The sequence below is a fragment of the Diadema antillarum genome, unplaced genomic scaffold (genome assembly GCF_040938485.1).
Source record: "Diadema antillarum isolate AM-2024a unplaced genomic scaffold, OU_Dant_1.0 scf00000138, whole genome shotgun sequence".
Classification (NCBI taxonomy): Eukaryota; Metazoa; Echinodermata; class Echinoidea; order Diadematoida; family Diadematidae; genus Diadema; species Diadema antillarum.
Genome location: NW_027271027.1, coordinates 1,015,647 through 1,043,313, shown reverse-complemented (window position 1 = coordinate 1,043,313; position 27,667 = coordinate 1,015,647). Strand labels below are relative to the sequence as shown.

At 38.8% G+C, this 27,667-nt stretch overlaps 1 protein-coding gene across 1 annotated transcript in view; it reads left to right on the top strand.

Moving 5' to 3' along the window:
- Positions 1 to 2,688: 2,688 nt before the first annotated feature.
- The window catches only part of LOC139721095 (uncharacterized), a 138,975-nt gene continuing 113,996 nt past the window's right edge, over positions 2,689 to 27,667 (top strand). Inside the window, exon 1 of the mRNA XM_071632425.1 lies at positions 2,689 to 3,300. Within this exon, the coding sequence (XP_071488526.1) occupies positions 3,228 to 3,300 (73 nt within the window). The 5' untranslated portion in view covers positions 2,689 to 3,227. The remainder of the gene's footprint in view (positions 3,301 to 27,667) is intronic.

Genomic DNA, 27,667 nt, shown 5'->3' with positions numbered 1-27,667 from the left:
TTTATTATCACTATTGTTCACATTTTTCATATTTGACAATACTTAACATCGATTTTACTGATCCAAATTTTCACAGTGGTTGTTTCTATCCCTAACTCACATTTTAGAACTATTTTAAAACACTAATGCTGGGTTTTTGTTTCATCTGCAAATGGTAAATTATGCCTTTAAGCATGTCCTTATCAGCCCATCAACTCAAGTATTCAAGAAGTCCCCTGTCAGTAAATAAGGTATTCAGGCAATACAAGAAACTAAACCAAAAACATCTCTATGACTTACTGTATGAGCTGAAATTTTTCGCAGTGGTTTAGTTTTTTTTTCTTCAAATTACATAAATCGCCTTTTAATAACAATGCGGCAATATAAAAACATGCAAAAATGTGATTAAAAAGAAACATCAGGCAATGCCAGCACTGGATTGCATGCAATTAGGAACTGTACTGTAGGTTGAGCACGCTGTGTGGGCCATGACAGCAACGTTGTGATATCGTAGGGCAACAACATGCTAGTACAGTACTTCAAATGCACAACACACTACTTGTATACTTACAAGGACTCGCCAAGTAAAAACATTCAGTAGGACTGTTGTTGCTTGTTACTTATACTTGTTTATATCCTGAAAAATGGACAAGATTACTAGAGACACTCGCAACCGCAAATTTAACAACACACGAAGATGTCTGATAGGTAGCAATTCACAAAATCATCCGTAGCAATAATTACAACTCATACAGTACAATCATCTGAACTGAGGTCAGACAATAGTTTACTAAAGCTACCAATTGTCGTGTTATTTTTAATGACATTTAGCAAATTTTTTCCTCCATCACTAATGTGAAATATATTCATTAAATATAAATGATCTATTCCTGAAATTTGATTCAGCATACTTAATGCATGCAATTTTGCCATTTTCAAGCACTCATTGATTTTAACCTTCAAAATATGTCTCTCCCCCCCCCCCCCCCCCCATCAATGTTTGTTAGCATCTGTCTTGATATGCAGGGGTTGTCAATCTTGGCTTACTATGTATTCTCAGTGAATGAAATAGAATCTCTTCAATCAACCCATAGAATCTCATCCTTAAAATAGATGCATGCCAGCGGTTGATAAGAGATTCCATCTGCAAATGAAATTTCAAAGAAATTCAGAAGACTGGTGAATGCTATGCAGAGCTCATAATTCATTTCTTTCTGTATCATAGACCACTAGTATGGTTTGTTTTTTTTCTCCTTTAAATCTTCCAATCATTTTGTCAATACAACTCAAACATCACAATTATTATCTCTTCTGCATGCATTTTGTGTATGTATGTATATATGTGTGTGTATGAATCCCAGTGGTTTTAGCTAAAGTTAAGGTAATGATTGTATCAATATTACCAGACAATTTCTGAAAAGGTAATTGTCGAATTGAGCTCAATTGTACATGTTTCGCCGAGAGTTTAACTAAAGAATTGAATAAAATGAAAAAGAAAAATGAGGGGAAAATCCAGATGAGAAAAGGTGAAAGAAAGAGAGTATCACCATGTGGTAAACCAAACATTGATCATCATTCGTTCTTGATATAACTTCACTGTAGATGGATATCTTCTAGGAATTTTATAAAGGGTGACTGTTTCTGCTGCTGTGCATAACAAACATACATAGCACTTCGGCGCATCATGTAATCTACTTTATAACTAATACAGAATAATTGTGTGCAAGCTTTGATATTTAAGGGTACATGTCAGTTCAAAGAAAAAGCAAATGAAATAATTCTTTAGGCTTGAAACGATCAATGTCACAGGAGTTGATGCATTTATTCATCCTTGCAAATACATCGTCACGATACAGGCATTAGTCTTCTGACTATGCTAAGATGGTTGATAGTCTTTGCGAAATCAGTGTGGGATCTGTAGTGACCGTATTCAGACTTCCGTCGCTTTTGTCCCGTTATGTTTACAGGAAATGAGAGAATGTGGAACGTAAAAACTAGAAGAAATGTGGTTCTTCATGCAGTTGAACATGATCGGTATTCAATTTATACTTGGATTTCAAAATCTACTAGCAGTGTAACAAAAAACAAAACAAAACAAAAAACCCTGATATGCGTTTCACAAGTATTCTGTGCTTTGTATGATAAACCATGTGCCATACATACTAGGTTTGCACAGATATACAGAAGTCGGAGATTGCCATTTTCTTATCATTGTGTTTGAAGGTTTGTGTACCCTTTATAAATCAATATTCAGCGGAAGATGAAATCAAATAGCAGGGCATGGTTGAGACAAATCGTCGGGTCTGATATTGCTGAGACTAGATCCCTTTTTCAGCCTCTTCATCCCATGTGAGGCTACATTAAGGCTTGCCGTCATCATCTCAATCTAGTCACCCGCTGTGCAGACACTCTATGCCCCGGAATGAAATTCTCATTTTGCTGTGCGCCCAGCAAGCATACGTGTGTGCAGTGCATGCAGTCTGGATGGAGGACCCACCACACATAACCACTCTCTCATCCTCTTCTATCTCTTACTCTCTTGCTGCCTCTAAGCATTTGTATGTGTGTGTGTGTGTGTGTGTGTGTGTGAGCCAGTGTGTCAGTCCATCTTGTTAAGTCCATACCACCACTCAGTGCGCCCACTGCATCGTCGCATCGCATCCAGTGGGGAGGTGTCCTCGTGCGTAAGCAGATAGGCCGAGTGCTGGCTTGAGTATCACTCTCTCCCCCACTCTCTCCCTGTCTCTCTCTCCTCTCTCATGCATAGATGCATGCATTTGCCTCGCACTCTCTTACACAGAGATGCACACACACAATTCCTAGTGTGCTCTCTCATTGCACACACTATACACACAGATACACCCAGGCATAACGTACCGGCATAGCACAGTGCATCTTTTTTCTGCATCCACTCGCCCACCGAGACATTATGCACTGCGTGGCGTTTGTGCGCTTGATGATGGTGTGCAGAGGCGAAATGCAGTAGAGAGGTAGATAGACGCTAATCAGTAATCCCACGAACTTGCCTTGTCGGCCCTTTTTTCAACACAACATTAACTGGACAAAACTGGGCAAAAATCTGAGGAAATAATACCAGCGGAGAAGAGTGCCTGATTTTTGCCAGCTGTTCGGTGTTCAGTCCCAGAAACATTGATCACTAAGGTGTGTTACACTGTGTGTTTGACAAGCAGACATCGAAGAGGACTGGATTCCGTATCTTGGCCATTTTGCTTGGAGTCGGCCAGTGGATGGATAGCATGGACAACCGCCTGCGCTTGTCCAAGTACCAGGAGCATCAGATTGAGCAGATACAGAAGCTTGGTGAGTTGTGACATCAATTGGGGTCCCCTCCATGGGCTTGCACAATCCAGTGTGGACTAGAGTGCAACAGCCAGCAGTTTGAAGCAAGAGACCCCTGTATGAAATGTGGGATGGGTTTGATGTCATATTGCCTAACAGTTAGAGAGTTATTACATCTCATCCTGTAGTCAACTGCAAGAGGATTTTTTTCCCCCTGTTCCTTTCATAATATAAGCATTCAGACCATGCAGAATGCACCTTCCGTCAATAATACATGACACCTATTACCACAGAATGACATTAGGTATTTGTCTGCATGTGTCATTATACCACATACATGCACAACTGATAAAACCATATTGGACGAGATAAGCCATAACGGTGACTATATTATGGTAAATCTGGATCGTGGATAAGCGAGATGGAGATTATTTGATGATTGGGGTCTGTAACTCTGGGGTCTGTAACTCTGGGCTATATGGCTCTTTATGCATGAGAGACCCATTTGCACACCTTTAGGATATCCATCAAAGTCTGATCTAAAGTTGGCATTTGGTAACAAAATATGATTTATCAAATATGGCTCAGAAGTAGAAAGCAAACAGGACTGGGTTATTTCCCTGAAATTTTGACTGTTACCTTGTGTTAGGCCCTACCTCTGACATAATCCATTCTTCTGTCGGTAATGTGACATGCTTGAATGAAGACACATGCAAAGACACGTCCAGACACTTTCGTATTACTCCCATTCTAAGTAATCATACATGGGTGAAGTTCTACTCCATCTGGTTACAATGATTATCGGCAATGTCTCAGAATGAATCTGACACATGCACTCCATTCTTCAGACAGAATTACTTTCCAGTGGGTTTGACTCAAGAATACACAAGTTTCTTTACCACTTCAGCTTCAGTTTGCTTTATTACATTTGTATTATATGACAAATTAACAATAAAGTTTTCATACAAAATGGATAAGAGTACTTGAGGGAATAAATATAATGTATCATATCTTAAGATATAAGTGGAGGAAACCATCATCAATAAACAGTTAGCTTGACTGGGATAACGGCCTCAGTGTGATATGGTCTATTCATGCAAAATATCAATGACTTGAATCCATTGTAGAACATATTTCATGAAGCAATATGCATTTTGTTCAGTTTGTTTATTAAATGACAAATTCAATTCAGGGCCTACTAAATTCATACATTGTACATGTAGATGTTACTACTTGTGATTCTCCTTCTGCCATGCACTTCAATCAAAGACAGCTTTCCTCCATTTTCAATTTGGTTAGATAGGTAGATAAATAGATAGATAGATAGATAGATAGATAGATAGATAGATAGATAGATAGATAGATAGATAGATGGATAAATACTGTATACGCTATATATTTCGCGTGGGTTTTATTTTCGCGAATTTCGCGAGTCGGGAGCTATTCGCGAAATTAACAACACGCGAAAATATTACCTTCCAAAATGAATCCCTTGCCTTGATGATACGAACATTTCAGTACTAGTATACCATGTCACGGCTTACCGAACAGACCATACTGGCTCAGCTTGTTTACGTTTACGCACGTCCACGTCTACTTACGAATACTGTAGAGAGCCAATCCATTATCGCAAGGGGACCACTCGTCAGAAATCTAGCGCGATGGACTTAACCACTTCAAAAATGTTGAATTCTAACTTACTAGTTCGCAGAGCTTGGTAAGTTTTTTCATGCAGTGTATAACTAGTATCATTCTTATTTGCTAGTAAGTTGAAAATTCACACTTTCTTTGCCACTTCATATTTTCTCTGGTCCCCCAATCGCGAATTTAACCACTCGCGAAAGTGTGTGACAGCGGCAATTCGCGAAAATTTATGTACGCGAAAATTATAGCATATACAGTAGGCATAGATGGAAGAAAGCTAGGTAGATAGATAGGTAGATAGATAGATAGAAAGGTATAGATAGAAGATAGCTGGGTAGATAGATAGATAGATAGATAGATAGATAGATAGATAGATAGATAGATAGAAATGTATAGATAGAAGATAGCTGGGTAGATAGATTGATAGAAAGGTATAGATAGAAGATAGCTGGGTAGATAGATTGATAGAAAGGTACAGATAGAAGATAGCTGGGTAGATAGATAGATAGAGAGAGAGTGTAAAAGATAGATAGATAATAACATTGAACTTGAGAAGGGGGAGGGGAGAGGGAACAATTGTAACCATTGCTGTGAATCAACACAATATGGGAACATTTTGATTAGGATGTTAATATGCCTTACTGGCTCAGGTACTATGGCTTCCCTTGCTGCTGCTAAGTAGTGACAGTTGTTTTCATGGCTGTGTGCAGGGTCAACACGCTGTAAGGAAAGTCACTTTACATCCTTTGTGTCTCACTGTTGTATAGCTTCTGTCGTGTTGACAGCAGTTCAAGGATTGCCTGGTATGCTTTGGGAGCTTGGAGCGTAGCAATTTTTCATGGCTGCTTTCATCGTGATCAAAACAATCTTACATCATTAACCCTTTGCATGTTATTCTCACGCTTTAAACATGATCTTATTTTGTAATGTGCTGGCAGAGGGATTTGAAATGGCTCAAATTTTCTGAATTTACCATTCTATATACAATGATTACATGCAATGTGAAAGATTGGAGAATTTTATGAAACTCTGTTCCAGCTGTTTTTGTGGTAATTTTATTTTAAGAAAAAAAATCAGCGTCATGCATGTGGTTTTTGAATGAGTGGTAGATCTTGACTATTAAATGCGCAAAGACTTCCACAAATGTATGTTCACTCTTGCTGACAGCTACTCAGGCAATAGTGAACATGAACCCCAATTATTTCAAAAGTTCAAAGTTAAGGAATCTTACAAAGAAATGTTTCACACAAACATTGATCACTGAGTTTGCCAGATTTATTTTTATGAGATCACAACACAGTTATGACTGAGGTCTACTGAACAGATTTGTCATACCACAAACATCACCATCAGGAATCAACATTATGTTACATTATGTCAGAGTCTGATCTGTTTCCAAGCCTGTATTTACTTTATTCCCCCCAAATAAAGAGTTTATGTGTTCCATGCCCCTGAGAAAATGATAGTGTAAAGTTGAATGAAAATTAATCTTAAAGATACAGGAAAAGGAGAAAAAAAGAGACGAACATGTGTGCGTTAATTTACTTCAGGGTTCAATGGATCTTAAATGGGATTGTCTGTGTTTTGCCCTCCTTGATTACATGTCACTATACCAATGAGTACCCTCAATGGGGTAATTAGTTTAATCATTTTAGAGCAAGCTACATCAATAATGCATTGATTAATCAAACTAAATAAGCAGTTTAATGATAGCAACAAGATAGGGACTGGGGATGTGTAGATAGTGACAGAAGGAAACGTATGTTTGTGTGTTAGAAATCATAGCTCGGGACAGTTTTGTGTTATGGATTTCTTATCACATATCGTAAGATGTGTCAAGGGTGTGATATGCTGTGATGAATCTGGTTCAACAATTATGTTTATGAATTTCTCTGAGAGATTTTCTTTTCTTACAAAGATATTGTTTTTGGCTATATCACCTTCATGTTTGCCATACTCTGTGTGTGTGTGTATGTGTGTATGTGTGTATGTGTGTGTGTGTGTGTGTGTGATTTTTTTTTTTTTTTAGTTGATGTAAGCTACATCTGGTAAGTTTGTAGTGAAGTGTGCCAAGCTTTTTGAATAGACAGCTTTACCGCTCTCTTCTCCTTTGCGTCAGAATTGTGCTTTGTTTCTTGTTTGGCTGATGGAATTCTGATAGTGGCCCCTTTGCAATATTTCATCAGTAATGTGATTATAAGAATTACAAGGCTGCCAGCTTTTGGCCCATAATCATCCAAATTTGAGGAGCCACTTAAGTGACATTTGCTAATAAATGCTTCCAAGCATGTGGTGTAGGATCATAAAGGGTGATTCCACATCCATAATGTGTTTTCCAAGAGAGGGGACACCCTTGTGCCCCTATTTGTATTGCATCTGATCAGAGTCTCGTTTCAATTAGCAAGCCCATAGGCCTGTCAGCGGGGGAGTCGAGTTGGTTGTTCCTCTTGTTTTTCATCTGGTGCGATATGTTTTTCAGGAATATAATCAGAGACTTGGCAAAGCTGTGACATTAAATCAGTTGAAGTCTTGGTATTACCAGATATGATGAAACTAAGACATTTTGTTTTCGTTAGTGGTTCAATGAAATCTCTAGATATCAGTTTTGCAAATTGCTGTTTTTTGCAAATTATGTATTTGCTTTATAGTTTCTTGATATGTATCCTCAATATTGCTCAGTCAGCCCTAAATAGCTTCCTGTCATTTTTTAATATGTTGCAGATATTCTTTTAAAAGGACAAATCAAATTTACTTTTCCCCCTGGATTCATGTTCTCAATGAAAAGAAATAACTGAGACTAGTAACCGCCCTATATCCTCAGAATTGATTTGGAAGGCAGTTTTATTAGAACAAGTGGTCAACCCAATAGCTTTTGCCCTTGACTGGTGTGCACTAGTCAGAGTATGGAAAGGTCAGGTGCTCATTGTTAGCAGCATAGAAAGAAAATCATCTATTTCAGGATGTGACAAAGGAAGATGTATTAGTGAGTAACTTAATCTCACCATTGGTTAGTATGTTGTGTAGACATGATTGGGGCTATCTTAAAAGGGAGATTTTCAAACTCCCAGCTGCCTGCAGGATGCCTAAATTGGACTGTAAGCCCATCTCCTGTCGTGAGGAGATACTTGAAGACTAGAAGTGATTTCTAAAGCCATGCAGGTTTTTGGTATTGTGAGATGGTGAAAAGAGAAAAACTGTATTGAAATCAATTGACATGGCGTTGAAGAGCAGTCCTGTGTGTTCATGGAAAGGGCTGCATTACCTTGCACCATACGCTTGTGATGATTTTGTCTTCCATGGATAGTTACTGTGATAACAATATTAGCCGTCGAGTGCCATTGGGCAACATTGTACAGGGAATATGGACTACCTTTCGGGGCATTGTTGATATTCTGGCCCCAAGGGATCTCAACTCCATACCAGAATAAAAGCAGTCCATATTTGTTTTATAAACTGAATGATATTAACTGAAATTTTGCTTTGTCAATCGCAGTGGTGCTAGCCAATTCAAACACTATTATATTGTGAACACATTGTCATCTGCACTGCTACCTGCTTGCATTGCGATTGCAATATAGAAGCCAAGCATTTACAGTACATCTATGTAATGCTATGAACCAAAATAGGATTAATCGAAGATTATTCAAATATAAACAAAAATATACAATATGTAGTCTATCCATAAATACTGCACTGCACTATTTCTCATGATCATATCAACAGTTTAGACAGTAAGCGTCAGTAGGGCCTAATCTAACGATAGATCACAGTCTAGCAGTAACATTGGGCATACTTGACGATGCACTATACTGGATTGTAGAATGACAAATACCAAATTATCTCGAGTGCTGTTTTGTTTCACCAGGGCCGCAGGCCGAGGTGAATAGAACTGCACGAGGGATAAGTTAGTACTTGGAGATCAATAGTCCAGTACCGGTGCATCAATAGAGCATGCCCTAATTGTTATAGTAAATAGGTCCATCGATCTACATACCATTTCTGTAGGTCTAGGCCCTAGATGTAACGTTGGACTCACCTTAATAGTCCTACTGTGATTTCTTGCACACAGAGTTAACCATAACCTTGTTTACGTACAGCTATAGCCGTGTATGCGTATTGTAGAACAGACTTACATATAATAAATTGTTACATTTTGCGTCCAGTGCTCTATGCGCATATACGTTGAGATGCTTGGCCTTGTCCTACCATGCCCTTCGCTGTGTGAATCTCTGCGTAGATAAAGCGTAGCTGCTGTAACTGAATTTCCCCACAATCACGTGATGCAGTCTAACCTTACACAACACATATTTAACTCTACCTATTTACTATAAACTGATATAAAAAAAGCCATTGACCATATTCAATATTGGCGATAGTGCCATTCAATATGGTATGCATATTCTGGCTATCCTGATATTTTTTTTTGTAACATGCTACAGATTGTTTTGGGTTGGTAGCTGTTGGCAACTGAAAGCTCATGATAGATGCCCCTTTTTGTGACTTCATGAGATGATCTTATCTCTGTCAGACATGAAAGTACCTCTTTTCTGTACACCAAGTTGCCTGTTGGCGTTTCAGAGAGTTTCTCTCTGAAGGTAAAAAGGGGATGGGACATTATATGAGGCAGGACGGATATCATGAAATCAATGCTGTGCGTCCCAAACTCCTCAGCTTCGAGGGTCTGGTAGTCAGGGCAGGAAGTGATACAGGTCAAGTGTTCCTTGAGGTCAAACTAATTTTGGCCATTTTTTTTTTATTTCCTCCTACACTATTTCTTAGGGGTTAGACAAGGCGAAGATGTCACCACCCTCATTCTTTACAAGCAGTCCTCATTGTTGTCAGCTTGCCAGTGCAACGCAGACTTTATTTGATTTATAAGTTGTCTGTCAGTTATGATTACGGTTCTTTTTACCCTTTTGTATGAGTGTAGAGTTCATTCAACTTTACTTTGACTGTAGGGTAGTCTACATGTCTTGCTTTTTGGTGATGAAGGATCACTGATTGTAATTATATTTGCCATCTTTGCACAGTCTGCAACTTTGATTTATGTTTGAGCATTAGTTAACCCTTATAATCGACAGTGCGTTGCTTTGACGAGATGAACATGGGACTGAAGTACATGAACAGCCACTACAAAAAGATATATACATATATTTTTGACAGCATTGGGCCACCCCTCAGTTGATGTGAATCCTGCAAGTGGCTGTGCACAGCCTTTCATTCTGAGTAACAGTTTAAATCCATATAGCTAAAGTCCTCTGCATTGGCGCTTTGCCTTCTGCGAACTGGGGAAGTAAGCTCGTATGAAATTACCATATCCTAGAGCCAAGTTGTAAATTAATCATGAGTACGGCAGGTGCAACAGTAGGGCATGTGAGTTCTGATCAATCAGGACTTCGTTTCCTCGCCATAATTAACCGGCTCCATTAATTATTGATCGTCCAGGCGACAGTTCAAGCAGTCAGCAGTCATTCGTAACCTCTCTCACCTGGGCTTGTGTCTGCAGTCCTGTCTCCCTCCGGCAAAACTACACCCCTCATGCTTACATGACGACTTATTGTGTGCGTTAAATATGGATGCCTGACATTGTCTCAGCTTGTGTCGTCAAAAGGTAGCCTTTAGCGAGGCGATAGAAAAGCCTGGGAGAGAATAATGATTAGATTTATCTTCAGTTATCAAGTGATTCACTAGGGAGGTATTGATCTAATCTGGATATGAACTCACACCTCCAACACTTGGTCCATGCAGTACTTTGCCTATTCTTGTCTTTGGATTCCACATCATTTAGCCTTACATGCCAGGGAGCATTTAGTATTTGATTGATTTCTCTTCAGTTCTTGAATTACTCCCCGCCCTTTCTGGACATTGATTATTTCTTGCCTCCGCTTTCCTTCACCTTGTCTGCATCATGGGGAGTGTCGTGTTCCCCATCTCTCTTTCTCTCTCTTTTTTCCTATTTCCTTTTTTCGTTTCTCCTTGCACTTCCCACTATGTCTGGATCAGCGGTGATCGCTGAATCATTTCATCATCACGGTACATGGCGTTCCATCGGCGGTGCCCTTGTTTCATTACGTCCCGTGTCGTCCACGGTGATGGGATGAAATTCAAGGCAGAGCTATTCCCTCTAGTGCTAAGAAACTATCCCACGTACATGCTCTGCCTCCCTGCAGCACAACCAACATTGCTGTTCTATATCTAAGCAGAACTCCACCAGACCCACCAGTTTACCCCTCCCCCCTTCCCCTGGAGTAGAAAAAAAGATCCCTATCTTTGGCAGACAAGGAAATCAATCAGTGGTTTTTACTTTCAGTTGTAATTCAGAAGCACGTCATGAATACTTTTAGCTTCAAACAAGTTATGCCTGTTTTTCTATACATTCTTCTTTCCTCACCTTCTCTCTCTCTCTCTCCTTCCCTCTCTGTCTCCGTTCTGTCTCTACCTCATTGAATCTTTCCTTCTCTCTCTCTCTTTGCGTGTTTGTATTTCCACCTGCTTATGTACTCTCTCTGTGTAATGCTGCATCTTTTTCTTTCTCCTCCTACCGTGGTTGTACCTGTCCATATGTTTCCCTTGTCTGTCTTCAGCTTTTTTTCCCCTTATGCCTGTGTGCTTTCTTTCTCTGTGCCATGGTCTTTCCTTCAGCTAATTTTTTTTTCATTGATTTTCTCTTTTACATCTTCCAATATTCATGTATTATTTGTTCTTTATTTGTTTGTTTTTTTCGTATTCTTTTTTTCTCTCTTTCACTCTGTCTTTGTCATTGATCTATTTTGTTTTCTATTCTTTGAATATCCTTTATTTCCATCTTTACTCCTTCCTTCTCTTCTGTATTCTCTTTCAACACATTTGAACTTCCTCTTCTTCCTTCTTATCTTCCTTTCTTTATCATACATTGTCAAACTTAACTTTCTCACCATCACTTTCTCCTCTTCCTCCCAAACTATCTCTACCTTTCTTCCTTACTTCCTGAGGAGGTTTGCATCATCCTTTGGTACAATGAAATGATGTGTGTGTTCCATTCCTAAGCCAAGAGTTTGGACAAGCTCTGCGTATATGGATATGTGCCTTGTACAAATGACTTCACGCCAGAAAGCAATTAGGTGCATTGATTTCAAGCACTGTCATGTCTCCTTGGGAGCTAATTCTCGTGCCGAGACTCGCTTATCTACCATGAAAATTTGACATTTAAGGGCTAAAACTTCCCCACCTCACATGACCAGCAGTGTGCGACAGCACTTGTATCGGGTTTCCAATAGCAACCGCTTCCTTACGTCACACAAGGATAGCTAAGTTTCTCTCTGCAGTGTAGGTGTATGTTGCTGATCTCAGTCTGGTAGGAATGTTTGTTTGGTTTTTCTCTGCAACTTCTCCATGCAATGATGTAGGTCAGATTCTAATTGAGGTGGGGTTTTTTTTGTACCCCTGTGTAGAGTACTGATCATAGCACTGTACAATTATCATCCGTGGGCGTGTTCCAAGCTCTACAGAAAAAAAAAGGTCAGCTTCTGTGAGAGCAGAAATCTTTGTTTGTAGGAAACTTTTGAGAATTTTGCGAGGAGCCAGATTCACGAAAGTGAAATACCGGCAAAAGTTTTTGTCTATAGACACAATGCATTGCATACCAGTAGCGATTTGTGGAAGTTCTATGCCACAAAGAAGGGCACTGCCTCCAATTTGCAAAAATTTTGGGCGTGAATATTTCTTTTTTTAGTGTATCATATAGGAACAAGATTCTGTAGCTCAAATTTTTCAGTGAGCAAATCATGATTTTATATTGTGAGAACGGTTAATTAAGTTAGCATTTAGATGTGTGAAAACTATTCCGTTCATAATGTCTGACAGTTATGGGCACAGGTGAATCATAACACAATCACTGTGTTGATGATTTGTTTTGATAACAACAAGTTTCAGGAGTTTAGATAATCTGTCAACATTACCTGCAACTAAATTTTGTTTTACTGCTTTATAGAAATGACAAGTTTATAATTATCATATATGGAGGGTGTAGAGGTCTGCACAATGTATGTGTGCAAAACACCTGTTGTGTTCAGATAAAAGCTTCAAGGAACACGCAATGAAAATGTATAAAATCAGAACAAAAGTAAAGACAAGAGTTCATTTTTTCCCCACAAGAGCTGAGCAAATAATATTTTTCATGGAAGAGATGGATTTCATTATGATTGTCCTCCATTTATCATTATGACTGAACATGTCACTCGAAGCATGAATAAGAATTCATTGAAGCAACTGTTTACTCAGTTGATGTCTGGGAAGAATTAATCATTTTGCAGGCTGACTAATTCTTATTTTTCTGTCTCCTTGTCCCAAAATTACAATTGTGGCGAAGGATCTCTGTGATTGTCCAACTGATTGAATGCCGGCAAACTGTGCTATCCCAGCCAGACAGCCTGCAGCTTCCCCTCCAAGGCTAATCAGTTATGCCTGACTTGACCGGAGAGCCCACTGAAATGCTGTGTTGATCATGACCTGCATCTTCCACATACTGATGAGATATGTCCACATATGATCTAATCGATGATATGAATCCTTCATAGAAAATCAAGATGTAGACTACACATACACAGACACACATCATAGCTTTTAAAGTAACACTCATATGTTTGTTTATTTCACCAACACACATACACACAAAAAAGTGTAGGATGAATCAGCCTTTCTGTCTATTTTGAAGAGTGTTAATCAATTTTGTAATTAAATCTGAGGCTTTTGAACTTAATAAAATTGACCATATTCAGTGGGTTGATTGACAACTGTTTAAATCTGTCTTGCAGTGAGACTACTGAATTCCTTGATATGACATGTTACAGTGATTCGAAAGTCTGCATGAAATCACAACACACATGCCAAGTGCAATTATGGCTGCAATCAATATGCTGGTTTTGATTTGCCAACTATGGTATAGTTACGCCAACCTGAAATTGACAATACATGGAGAGTAACAAAGTCGCCAGCCTGATTTGTGTAACCATCAGCACAATTTCTTTCTTTTTTTAAGCGAGAAGAAAATTAATATTAATCTCCACCAACATTCTGTCCAGTTAGTCTGTTTTTTCATTAAGTTGTAGCCCCAGGGTGGGCTGCTAACATCAAGGGAAAAACTTGGCATTGGTTCTTGAGGGCCAGCAGACTTTACGGGGCCACAGAGGGGAACGCTCCTCCTGGCTCGATGGATAAACTATTGATTTTTTTTTTCCCTGTCTTAGCTCTCCATTTCCATCTCATCTGCTGGCTGTAATTAGGGCCCTGCTCCATCATGGATTCCTCATACAATGGGTGCTGACGAATCGTGGCGAGAGAATCTGAGAGTATGCAAATTGCGATGATTATCCATCAGGAGAAATCTAGCTGAGAAATCGGCCATTGTCCCACATTCTCTTGCGTCCTTTGATCATACCGACAGTTGCCGATTTGAAAATGGAACAAGCCGTCTGTGCCAATGGGGAAGAGAGAGAGAGGGAGAGGGGGAAGGTAACAATTTTGCTATTGCCATGGTTACAGTACAACCTTAAGCATGAATAGCAGGCACTAGGAAACAAAACAAAACAAAAATGCTGATTGATTTGAAGCCATTGGAGCATATTGTTCCAAGACAGCATGTCTGTTCATATGTCCTTAATTTGAACATGGCAAAGAGATGCACTGGAAATGGGTGAACATCATTGGTGAATAAAGGAATTAGATAGGCACCATGATACATTGTTAGAGAAATATGATCAGTGAAGATGAAGATTTGTGGGAAAAAAATCCTGGAGGGTAAGGAATGGGGGATTCAGGGGGAGCATATGATGTACAAGTAAAACAAAGCTTAGCCTTTCAATATCTTGGTTGGTTTGCTTACCATGTTAGTTATACATGCATAGAATTAAGTGAGTCAGTATCTAAAGTTTCTGTGCCTGATGTCTTAATTAGGTTTAGCTTGATGGATGTACATGTATTGTAATGTCTTCATGTCCGTGTATGTCACTCAGGAATGCATCCAGATAGGAATTGGTTGGACTATGCTCCCAGTCATCATGCAATGCAGTCATTTTTAAACTGCTTCTTTTTAGATACTGAGTCCTACCACGAGTAATAAGCCAGTTCACAGTCTGCAATGACCTCTCTAACCACAGACTCTACAAACCATGGAATAGTCTTCAAGAAGAGCAGTTGAAGACAGCTATGCGGGAAGATGTAATTTACATGCAAGTGTTGCGTAAAAGGCTTTTGTTAATGTTGCTGAAAGGAATGCACATTTACCTGTAAATGCCAATCTGCACCTGGTTCATTTATAACACAGTTGTCATGAAGCCATATCTAGGTTTTGAATACCTCAGTTGCAAATCCATTTCAAGAGAAGGTCTGCAATGACCTTTATGTGCACATGCTCATATTGGAACTGTGAACTGGCTTGTTCTAGTAGGAATCAGATAGGTTGATTTCAGAATGAGCAAGTCATGCTGTGATGTTCAAGATGTAGTCAAACTGCATTCAGCTGACTGCTTTACCATGCAAGAGATGCAACAATCAGACATTTACTTTAGATCATCCAGCCCTTGCACATCCAGACTTACAGTTTCTTATCATGGATTGCAAAGGAATATACATGTGTTTGTGTTGTGAGGTTGCTTGCTCCTGTAGATATGAACACACTATCAAGTAGGATCTGACACACATTTGAGTCTAGTGTATCGCATAAGTACATATGAATGCACTTTTTATTCTTTACATCCTGTTTTATTGTAAAGTGTTTGATGACAAAGGCAACAGAATTTTGTACATATATCATCACACACGCACACATATAAACAATACACACACAAATATACACACATTCTCTCTCTATCTCCTGTGTCTTTCTGCAAAGGACCACTAGTTCATCTCTGTCATTCCATGTCATTAGAAGTGTGATGTTACGGATGTAAATCAATCATTAGCCTAAGGAAGAGTATTGTAGTCTCTTTCTCAGACCTTCTTTTCTCTACATCCCCCCCCCCCCCATGGTACTGCTGTAACACATATGCCATAGGCTATTACTACCTTAGCATATTATCATATGCCACCACACAGGAATGTATAACTTCACAATAGGTAAATAACTATGATTTCTTTTCATGTATCTTATTGTATAGTCAAGCTGACAGACTCTTTACCCACAATGCATTCTGAGCCATCTTTTCCATGCCAAAAATGAATTGTCGGGCTCAAAAATCAGCACCCTTTCTCTGACGTACATCGCCTTACTACATGTGCACTTGTGCTTGAGTGTTTTTTTTTCCTCTCCCTTTCCAAAGAGCCATCTGCAGACATCTTCATTTTGTAGGCCTGACATCTCATTCCATGAACATTCTGTTCTCGTAGCATGTTTCGTCGTTGCGGACCGATGACGTAAAGGCACATTCCACATTAGTCATTAATGTCGCCAAATTGATCAATGATTAACCTTCCCTGGATGAGTGAAGCTTTCAGCATTTGAAAGCTCAGATAGGAGGAGAGGAGAAAAAAAGGGTAAATGCAAACAAAGTGAAAACCAACCAGATGTCAGTGATGTTCCGGAATGTGCCAGTGTTAACTTCCCACAAACTAATATCACTAGAAACTTCAGGAAGTGATATTTATTCACTGACATCCATTCACGTGTTTGTGAGGTGCCTACATTGGAAGGTTAAGAATACCACTGCAGCACATGGCAAAGTTTGTTTTGAATACACTGATTTCTAAGTGATGCACTTTTATAAAAAAGTGTATGATTTATTTATCATTGATTTATCCCAAAATATGTTATCTCAGGGAAAATTATTATGTGCTAGCCTGTTGGGGGTGTACTTGTGTGTATGTATTACATGTAAGTCAATTCAATTCAATTCAATTCAATTCAAATTTTATTTCATTTTTCGACAAAACATATAAGTCACACTTCTTTTGACAACAGAGAATAAGGTAAACAGAACATTATGTATCAAAAAGAATGTACAACAATTGAGAACCTTATCGTAATTATACATTGTAGTAAAAAAGAAGCAGAAGTGATCGAAATGAAGTACATGTATAACTTTGCTTAAAGTGCGAAAAATGGAGAGACCCACTAAAAAGACAGAGCTTGTAGAATGTGGGCCCCTCTGTAATAATAACATCAATGGGAAGATCAATTGAAGCATCATAAATACAAAAGAAAAAAAAGAAAAAAGAAGAGGAAGAAGTCTGGAAGCCCACTGAGAATTAGATTCACAAATAAGTACACTTACTCATGTAGACGTGAACAACATAGGACAAGACTAGACAACAAAACAACTGCTGGAAGAAAGGCTGTACGGGACAAAACGGGGTGGACAAGACTAACAGACGCGAACAAACATGAAGCAAGACTAGACAACAAAATTACTTATGAAGAAAAGGCTGTACGGGACAAAACGGAATGGACAAGACTAACAAATAGAAGACAAAATAGAGACAGCGATCTTCGACAGAAGCATGTCAAGAGAAACAGATGATAGTTGTAGAAAAAAAAAAGTGATATTGTAACGCCGAAGAGGAGAAAAGCAAGGAAATGAAGGGAAAAGCAAGGAAATGAAGAGAAGTCAACTGATTTGCTGAATGCAGGAATTGGGTGGCAAACGAACAGAAGAATTGGACTATCCTTCTTTGATGATTGAATTAGATATGACATCCTGTCATTGAGTTGTATTCTTTGTTACCTCTTTATATTCTTTTAGCTCAGAGGGATGATAGGAGTTTAACCTGGCACTGCTGGGAGCAACTTGTACAGACTAGGTCATGCAGTATCAGAATCTTAACGACCTCATTTGTGACATGATCTTTTTTTGGCCATATTTTGTTCTATGTAGATAGAGTAGGATCACACAAGTTGATTGTCATGATTAAAAGGTCTTAGAAAGTTGATACACATTCATTTCCCCCACTCACATGACATAAGTTTTCCCAGAGATAGATATGAGGCACGCAGACTTAAACACACAAAAATATACTGTAGATGGTGTTAAGTGTTGTGTGTCTGCAAAAATTTCATCATATGTTTTTCCATACATTCCTCTTCGAAAATTGAACAACAAATCATTCAATGTCCTTCCAGCAACTCTACTGCTTACTGTGACATTTCAGAAATTACTTATAGTCCACCTGGTAACACCTGTGAATTTTTTCTACCACAGGCAACAGAATTTCAGTATGCCACGGTCAACATAATGAATATGGGCCTGCATTTCCGTGGGGGCAACAGTTTGTCCTCTTCCATAATATTACACAGTGTGTTGCACCCCAAATTGTGAATCCACAGGATTGTCAAACTGCATGTCATGTTACCTTTCAGCTTGCCCTTTGCTGTTGTGGGTACCATGAGACCTTTAACATGCAAGCAAGTGCCACAGATGCAGGATGGATAAACAATATTTGTCATTTTGCTGTGTGCATCTATTTTCCCCCGTGTCTGAGTAAGGTTTTGGCATTTGGAATTCCGCGCAGGACTTGGGGACTGAGCAGGGGACCTCCAATCCAGTCCATTAAATCTAGATTCACTTTACCCCCACTCAAGCTGTAATCCTGTCCCCCAGCCTTCCCAGAATTCCAGCAGCCATTTCGATGCCTGTGAGACAAGATATGTTAGATCCATTGGCAAAGAGAGAGAGAGAGAGAAAGGCAGAGTAAAGAGAACATGGGGTCGATGGAGGGGAACACAGAGAGTGGGGTAGTCATAGGTGGAGAAAGAAGAGACTAGAGATAGGAAATATACTTGCTAGGTTAAAAAGAGACCAATGCAACAGTAGATCAAAATTTGTACAACATATTGTACAAAAATTGAACAGTATATTTATATCTTATTATCTCTTTCTCTCTATTTGTCTATTTGTTGATCTATCTATCTATCTATCTATCTATCTATCTGTCTGTCTATGTAAATGAACATACACATAGATAGGTATTGTATGTACACACATGCATGTACATACACAGACACAAAAACACAAATATATGATGAACGGACATACATGTAAAGCTCTCTCTTTGTAAGGATTTCTCACTTAACCATGTAAAATTTCTAATGTGATGTTTTGCTGAATTCTTTGTAGCTCACTCAAGAAATAATTTCTATCTTCTTGTTAGAGTGTATGCCTGCTGAAAGTGTGTATGAAAGAAGGAAACATTCACGTAATGGAAGTGATTTGATGAGATAAGGGTGTTGTATTAAATGGAAACTTATATCAGCAACCACATCCTAATACTCTTATGAAATCCCATCTGTGCACTTTTGGACAACTGTCACAATATTCATGCAAGAAAGCACTGTTTGTTATTTTCATCTGAAGTCCTCCCCCAGTGAAAAAAGGTTTTATGACACGCCATGCTCATCTACATACTCTGTAATCCTACACCTTCTCACTCAATGCATTCTATGCCTTGCAATTGTCAGTTAAAGAAAAATAACATTCTTTATGCAGGGTCAGTGCCTTAGGCAGGAAATGATTAAGTTCATCTTTCATATAACTATTAACATCAGAGAGATGCATTGTTAAATATTACAACCGAATCTCCCCTTTTTCTCCTAAATGAGGTACCTGGCAAAGTTTAACAAGTTATTTATCTTGTCTCTTCACCCTGAACAAGTGACCTTATAAATGGGGAGTTACAGGAAGTAGTGATCTCACCGTCTTGTTTAAATGAGGCAAATCAGCAAGTTTGGGAAGTCAAGCGACCAAAAGTCAGTTCCGTGAAGCTTAGACGAGTTATGAGACGGAGGATGTAATGAGTATGGGTAATTTTGACAGAAAGATGTAGATCTTACGTATTGCATATTCTGTTTGGGAAAACAATTAATGCAAATGTTGTCATACATACGTTGGTTTTCATTTGTTTTCAGAATGTTTGTATGAACATCTGGCATCAGAGATTCATTGCGTTTCTTCTGGGGCAACTAGATAACATGCACAGCATTGAATAAAATGAAATCCATGCCCCGCATCACGTTCCATTACTGAGCTGCGCATGTGCTTTCCGTTCAAGCATAACACAGCATTTGTAGATCACACTGTATGGATAATAGGGTAGTGCTTTGCAAAAAGAGGTTATTACTTAGATCTGTTGATACTGCTGTCAGGCCACCATTACACTAAATTAGAATCTCGTTGTATTGCTACACTGGAGGCGAATGCTTGTGCCAAACAGAAATGAATTATTGATGAAATCAGAAGCAATGACAGAAAAAGCCCGTGTGTGTGACTCATTTACCCCATTACGCTGAAAGTCTCTACCTGTTGATTGAGCTCGATCAAGGTCAATGCTTCGTCACTTGTTCTCCGTCAAGGTCATGGAATAGCTCCCGTGCTACTCCAATCAAGCACAATTAGGCCCTTGCCATCTCATAGGTTGAGGAGGGGAGGGGGTCAAAATGAATCCTCTTGATGGATAGATGCCTGCTTCGGGAGCTAACGTGACTAATGCGACCAGCGAGGTGACAGGTCACATTTCTTCTCTGAGGCGTAAACGCGGGTAATGTGATGATAGAAGGAAGTTTTCCCATACTTTGTAACTACCAAGAAATATAAAGACATTTGATCGGACTTTCACTTTGAGGTATTCTCAAATCTCTCTCGGGATCATCAAGAAGGGTTTTTTCTTTCTTTCTTTTTTTAGCATGTTGCAGCAGATTAGACATGATATTGTATATTGATCTGACATGTTTGAACATACAACATATTACGGTCTGCATGTTATTTCTTGATAAGTAAAAAAAAATGTTTACATTTGGGAGGGGGAAGAAAGAAGGCTAAGGGGGCTAGTGAAGAAGGCTATCACCATTGAATTTCTATAGATGCAGTGCCACAATGAAATAATGTGATTTCAGGAGACGTGAGCAGAGTTGGCTGCTGTATCTCATTTATTGTTGCCGTGGCAGCTGTACCCAGTGATGATAATGGCAAGGGATAGAGGAACGTATGTATGTGCTTGTCAGTAAATCACCTTGAATACAATCAAGGAATCACGCAAGCCCTCACTTAGCTGCTCTCTCGTCGGCCTATACTTCAGGATGCGAAGGTTATCGCGCAAGGATCCCTGCCAAATGGCAACACTCGGTAATCAATAGATAATTAATCATGAGCTGGATAGCTCATGGACGCAGATGATACATGCAACAAGGATGACTTGCCCAGAACCTCAGTCGTACACCCCCTCCCCTTTCCTTTTTCCTTCATTTTTGTTGTTACCAGCTGCAACATTTATGGACTAGTCTCCAGCGCAGACCCAGTACTTACTTGTATTTCTCTATTGTGCATTCCAGGATGTGCTACGTACACAAGGAACTTTGACACTATTTGATATATTTGATATATAGCATATATTCAGCAAGTCTAATTTTGTGTGTATCAGGATTTCCCGACAATTTCGTGAGTGGTTAAATTTGCGATTATGGAGTGCAGTACTGAACAGTGAAATGTATGCAAGAATGTAATGTATGTGAGAAATGTAAGTCAGAATATTAAAACTAAAAATGTCACATTTTGTGCTCCCACTTTGTGGACAGACCCATCAAGACTGTTTGAGAGCTAATTCATGCGTGCCCTGTTACAGTGACTACCTACAGCTCATTTCCTATTAAAAGTCATACGTGTGGCAAAGACCTTAATCAATGTTGTGCACGAGTGCCATAGCCACACTACGTATTCCTGATAATTCAAGGTTTCCAGTGCCAATGCCCTTCCATATTCCCCTCACCCTGAGAATGTAAAAATACTGTTTTCACCATGATTATACTAACCTTCAGATGCTGATAACAACATACACATGTTCTGTTGTGATATAGTGGTCCATACCAGTTCTCTACTCATCTGATTAACTCTCCTGCCTGCCGAAGAGCTTTGGAAAGTGTCAAACTCAGTCACAAACATGTTTTGCTGGATCACGTATCTGGATAAGTACACAATAATGTTAAGATCAGTGTAGCCAAATCAAAAGAGTTAGTAAATCACTACTTGTAATCATATCCTTTCTTTTTAACTGTTTCTTATCAATTACTCAACAGGCTACTTCTGACTGAAAATATATTAATTGTTTCTGTTAGACATTATCAACTCTTTTGCATTTCATATGATTTTGGTATTTCAATGATCTTCTATTGCTACTTTGAAATTCACAAGTCTAGTTTTGTGAATATGATATGACCATGTATATTAAGTCATATACACTGAGTTTATGTGTGTATTAATGAAGAAGAGAGAAGAAAGTCAGCAGTTGTGATGACTACAAGCTAGTGACATGGTGGTAGTACACCTACCTGGTTTTTGATTGTGGAAAGAGTTTGTATTTTGTAATCAGTTGATTTGAATAGGGTTTTTTCCGAAGCAACTTTTGAAGCTTTGACATGTACTTGTTGAAAGGATTTTGTATTTCCTTTTGAAACAAGCTAACCATGTTTTAAAAGATAACAAGCTACAACATTAACACCAAGCAAATGTAGAGGCCAATTGTTGCATTTAATCTGCAGAAATGCATGTAATTGATGGAATATCCACATGTTCTCAGTGTTCTAAATTAATGTGAGTAGGCCTTATTGCGTAGAACACATTCTATGACAATCTATTATACCGTGAGCTTGTTGCCATGGTGATAGATATTTCTATGCATTCCTGTCTTATTCAATAAGACTCTGTCCACTAAATGCCTTGTCTGCTTGTGAATCTCAATAGTCTCATGAAAACAAAAGCTAGTACAGTGCACTCCCGTTACAACAAACACAGTTATAACGAAATTCGTTTACACCAAAGTGAAGATTTAGGCTCCATGATTATCAATCTATGTTCCTTATTGTTTATTTGTTCAGTTATAACGAAATTTCGATATAACAAAAGAAAAACTGCCGGTCCCAAGCACTTCTTTCTAACAGGAGTCCACTGTATATCTTGGTGACTTCAAATATGTCCCTGTGATTATTTTAGTCGAGTCAACTATTTTTGTCACATTGGCTCAAGGAAATTTATTTACAAAAACAGATTTAGATTAATGGTATCTGAAAATGTGATAGGTCGACATTGAAACTACAGCAAGTGCATGTTGCTATGGTGATTGCTAGTGTGATGATGCTGGTTGTGTGGGGAGGGGTGGTGAATCTCACTTAATTTGCATTTCCGAATGGCATCCAACCACCTTGAGCTAGGAAGGTCTGTCATGTTTTGTTTTTGTTTTGGTACGTGTAGTATAAACCCAATGGAGCCAAATTACATGCCTGAGTCGAATGGCCCTCAAAACAGGAGGTATGTAACACGGACATTGTCAATTTGATTATCTTGATCAATTGCATTTATCCTGACAGATGTACAATTTATGTTTGTTGTTGTTGTTGCTGTTTTGAGTGAGGAGATGATATATCTTGTCATAGTACACTCAATAACCTACTCTTACTACAAATACAGAGAAGTGATAAACTTGTGGCTGACGTGAATTCAGCTATATATAGAAAAGTAGGAGAAATAAGTGCCTGGAAAAGGATCAACAGTGTTTTTCAAATTGCCACTGAAAAATCTCAAAATTTAGGTTGTGATTGCTAGGCAACCATGCAAAAAGCCACCTTTAACATAAAAAAGGATAGAAAAGCACAGAGTGTGATATTTTCTTCTACTTTTTTGTGGGGGTGGTATTGAGAGAGTGGGACTGTTTTTGATTTTGTAATATTTCCTAATAAAAATTGGCTTTATGATAGATCTGACTGTCATGGTCATGTTTCATGTATCTTTAGCATTTTGATGGTTTCAAGATGAGGATGCTATTTTTAGTATTCCCCTCCTCTCACAAACAAATGTTATGAGATTTTAGAAAATGTTGTAAATCACTTCCATATCACGTGTATATGATTGCAGACTGCTTCAAAACAGTGTTCACTTACAAAGTCTACCACCATGTTAAGTGATTCACTAGCAATATTTGGTAACTGAAGTGTTATCGAGTTTTCTGTTGTGAAACAAAAGCTGTTAAGATTGCACCATCAAACTGTAGAGAAGGAACTTTTTTATTGTGGTTTTGTCTACTGTGATAATTTTAGTATTATTCAAGGGATATTTTGCATGGATGATCAGTCCCATTGGCACAGACAGTTACTTACCAGGCAGCCAGATTCGGCCAAAGCCCAGACCTGTAGCATCGCGACATCAGACCAAACTCTTCCCCGCCGTCATCTGTCACCGAAATTGGACATCCTTTCTCATCTCGCAGCCCGTCTAGCCGAAAATGTCATCTGAACCCAAGCATTATTTACACTACTGAGGGTAATGCATAGTTTGTATTGATGAAATTTCTATCTGACTTTCTGGAGTGTACTACCTGGACCCTTGATGTGTTTAGTCTTTGCTATCTAGACCTGATTTGTCACTTTTTTTTTTTGGGGGGGGGGATTCACATTCACTGGAGTGATTGGCATTTGCTGACAGTAGCAGTTTGTTCAGCTTATGAGTACCTCTAAAATTAGTAGTAATAACTATGACATGTATTCACATGGGGAGGCATGGTCCCTAGCATCGGAGAAGATGTGGCTTGTTGTCCAAGAAGTAAATGATAATTTAGTTATATTTTCGTTGTTTCTATTATTTCAAGATTATTAAAAGGCACTGAGTAAATTATGTTATACATGGTCTTCAAATAAACAGGTGCAGGAAGGGCAATCCCTTTTTAGGTCATCGGAGCAGCCAGGGGGAGGGGGATAATTTGGATATATTGCCAGGGCTAGAGGGCTGGAATATGGCTGGGGTTTGTTATTGCAAGACTATCATCTGGTAGCATGCATGCTCAGCTTGCAGTGATGAAAGTGGCAATGCAATTATGATGTTGATTTTGTTGTGGACAAGCCAGAAGGGGAGCTGTAAATTAGAAAATGCTGTGGTAGTGAGGCTGGGGATATAAACCAGTGCACTTTGGTTGTAGGAGGGGTCATGGAGGGGGGGGGGGGGGGGGGGGTGGATGGTAGTTATCATAAGCTTGTCTCTACATCTGGAGTGATAAAGAAATATATGGTAGACATCACTGCACCTGCTCTATATTGCCATTTTGACATGATTTCAGTCTGCCTGTAGTTGAAAGGCTGGAGCCTCATTTGAGAGCATTTTCATTTTTTTTTCTGCATTTTGTCTGCAGCTGGCAGGTGGACCGAATTAAGGCCCATCCATGTCAGGTATAAATGATACCACTATGTCTACTGGGCTTATTGCTATGAAGAGCTGCCTGCATTCAATAAGTATTGTATGAGCGATGTCGGCTTGTACTGTTTATCTGGTACATATTATTGAACAATTAAAGAATGATCTTATTCAAAGCTGTGACATAGAGGATTCATGTTTGGCAGAAATGAAACAAAAAGGAAAACTATGTAGCACACACAAACAAACATCAATATCACAATCAAAGCATGAATAAGCCAGCTTGGGTTAGCTCATCTACATACGGGTACAAATGACCTTCCTTTTCTCGCAGTTTGTTAGGCACTTCACTCGTTTTCAAAGTGACATATAATACACACATAAGCTTGCCAAATACCACTTTTGCTGTCAGGTGGTTGTGCTGACAAGTTGTACCATTTACATTTTTATAAGGATTACTTGGATAAACATAATATCCTGGGTGCTTTATCTTCGTGAATTTAAAAACCAACATTCCCTGTTGGTACAAATGACCTTTTTCCCCTCATACACAAAGTGGAATCCTGTACTGGCTTATTGGCTTATCTAAAAAGTTGGCTTTTAGAGGCATCATATTGTATTGCCATGAGCGTATATTTGATTGACACATGCAATGATGAATAGTTAAAGAAGAGCTATTGTGTTTTAACCTGCAAAGTGTGTGGTACCCTTCTGCTAATGGTGTACATATTCAAGGCAGAATGTAGGATTGAATGTCAATGCATTATTTGCCCACATTTCTCTTACACCACCCCCCCCCCCCCCCCCCCCCCCCATCCTTCGTCTTTGTGTGGAGGGGAAACACGCTGGTAAGCAATGCTGATAATCACGGTCAGCCTGTTCTATTTTAAGCACCTGCCGCGAAAAAAGTGATTGCACTTTCTGACTTTATGTGATGCCGGACTTCGCCGCAATATCAGTGCTGAGACCGGGGGACAAAATGACCTCGTGGGGTGCTTCTTTCTGCTTGAATTGAGGAAGAAAAGAAAAGAAAACAAAAGGAAATGGAAGCAAGTGGATAGCAGTCAAGTGAGAATACCTCTTTCCCAAACTGTGTACCATCATCAAATGGAGTTTAGTTGATTGCAAGACAGTGCAGTGTGCAGATGGGAGTCAATTTGTTCTAATTTCTGGACATGGTGATTTCTTTGATGAATGGGTCAATTTCTTAAATTCCTGGGATGGGGATGGGGTGGGGCAGACATTCATTGTAACAAAAATGTAATCATTTACATCATAAAGTAAATCAAATGATGCAAAAGCCAAGGGTGTGCTACTTTCTTGTATTCTTAGAAAAAATAAGCTTAAATCCAGCAATGAATGATTTATTGCATTCATATGAAATTTTCTCAGAAGATGAGGCATTTGCCACTAAAAATACTGACACTGATTGATAAAAGAATTTCATGTTTAGTGTCAAAGAAGAATAGGCACATTCTCCTTTCACTAAGTGTTTGAGACCTGCCTTACTTCACAAAATCTGTTGGAGGAGTTTCTGTTTCTCTCATTTGAAGTGTGACCACAACTGACATTTACAACAGGTATCAAGACAGTGTATAATACCATCCAGCCAACAAAATTTTGTCAGCATTAATTTTGTAAATACTGACTTTCAAAAAAATTAAATCACTTCTGGTCAGAAGAGATCAAAACTCCACAGATTTTTAGCAATATGAAATCTGGCAAGATTTGTACTGATTCTGTAGAGTTTTCTCATAGTGACTGTACAAGATTCCAAGTGAGCATATTCTTGTCAATGGACAATCAAGGGGTCACACTATTGTAGATCAACATGTGGTATTAATGGCATGTTTCATGTTAAAATGAAAAAGTTATTTGGGGCAATGCTCCTTTGATGTTGGACTAAAAATGTCATCCTTGAGTACCTGATTTGACTCATTAACACATCCCCCCAAAAAGCAACCCAAAATTCACTGAAACATACAGGTAGCCTGATGATAGATTTTTCTGTAAATTTTATCATATTTAACCCATACAGGGCACAAGTGCTCATTTATTGTTTCTCATTAACCCTGCAGATTTCAAATGAATTTCATGTGAATATGGGATGTGGCATGAGATGAATGTAAGTCAAATGATAACCCAATTTGTGGATGGCTCTCATTGAGTAAGGAATGAAAGTTTTCTTTGTAGTTCCCTTCTTTTCACTCAAATATTTCGGATGTCATTCAGTTATATTAAAAAAACAACCATGTGTAATAAAAGCACAATTCTACACCAGGTTCAATTTGGCTTCATGAATAGAGAGAGAAAAAAATAGGCAAACGGAATTGTGTAAGTTTCTTAAAACCACACTTATATTATAGACAGTCCAATTCCTTTCTTAAAATGGGTCCAATTTGTTGAAGCCTCTAACAGTTAGTTTCTTTGATTTTGCCCTGTTATTAACATCAATATGAATATGATGTGGAGTTGTGCTCAAAGTGAGCAAATTGTTCTTGCTGACTGTGAATTCATACATTTACCACAAGTGCCATGTTTTCATGCCGTACTAACCCAGCCCCACATTGAGACCCTCTTATTGTTTCTGGCAAATGATCTATACTTTCATC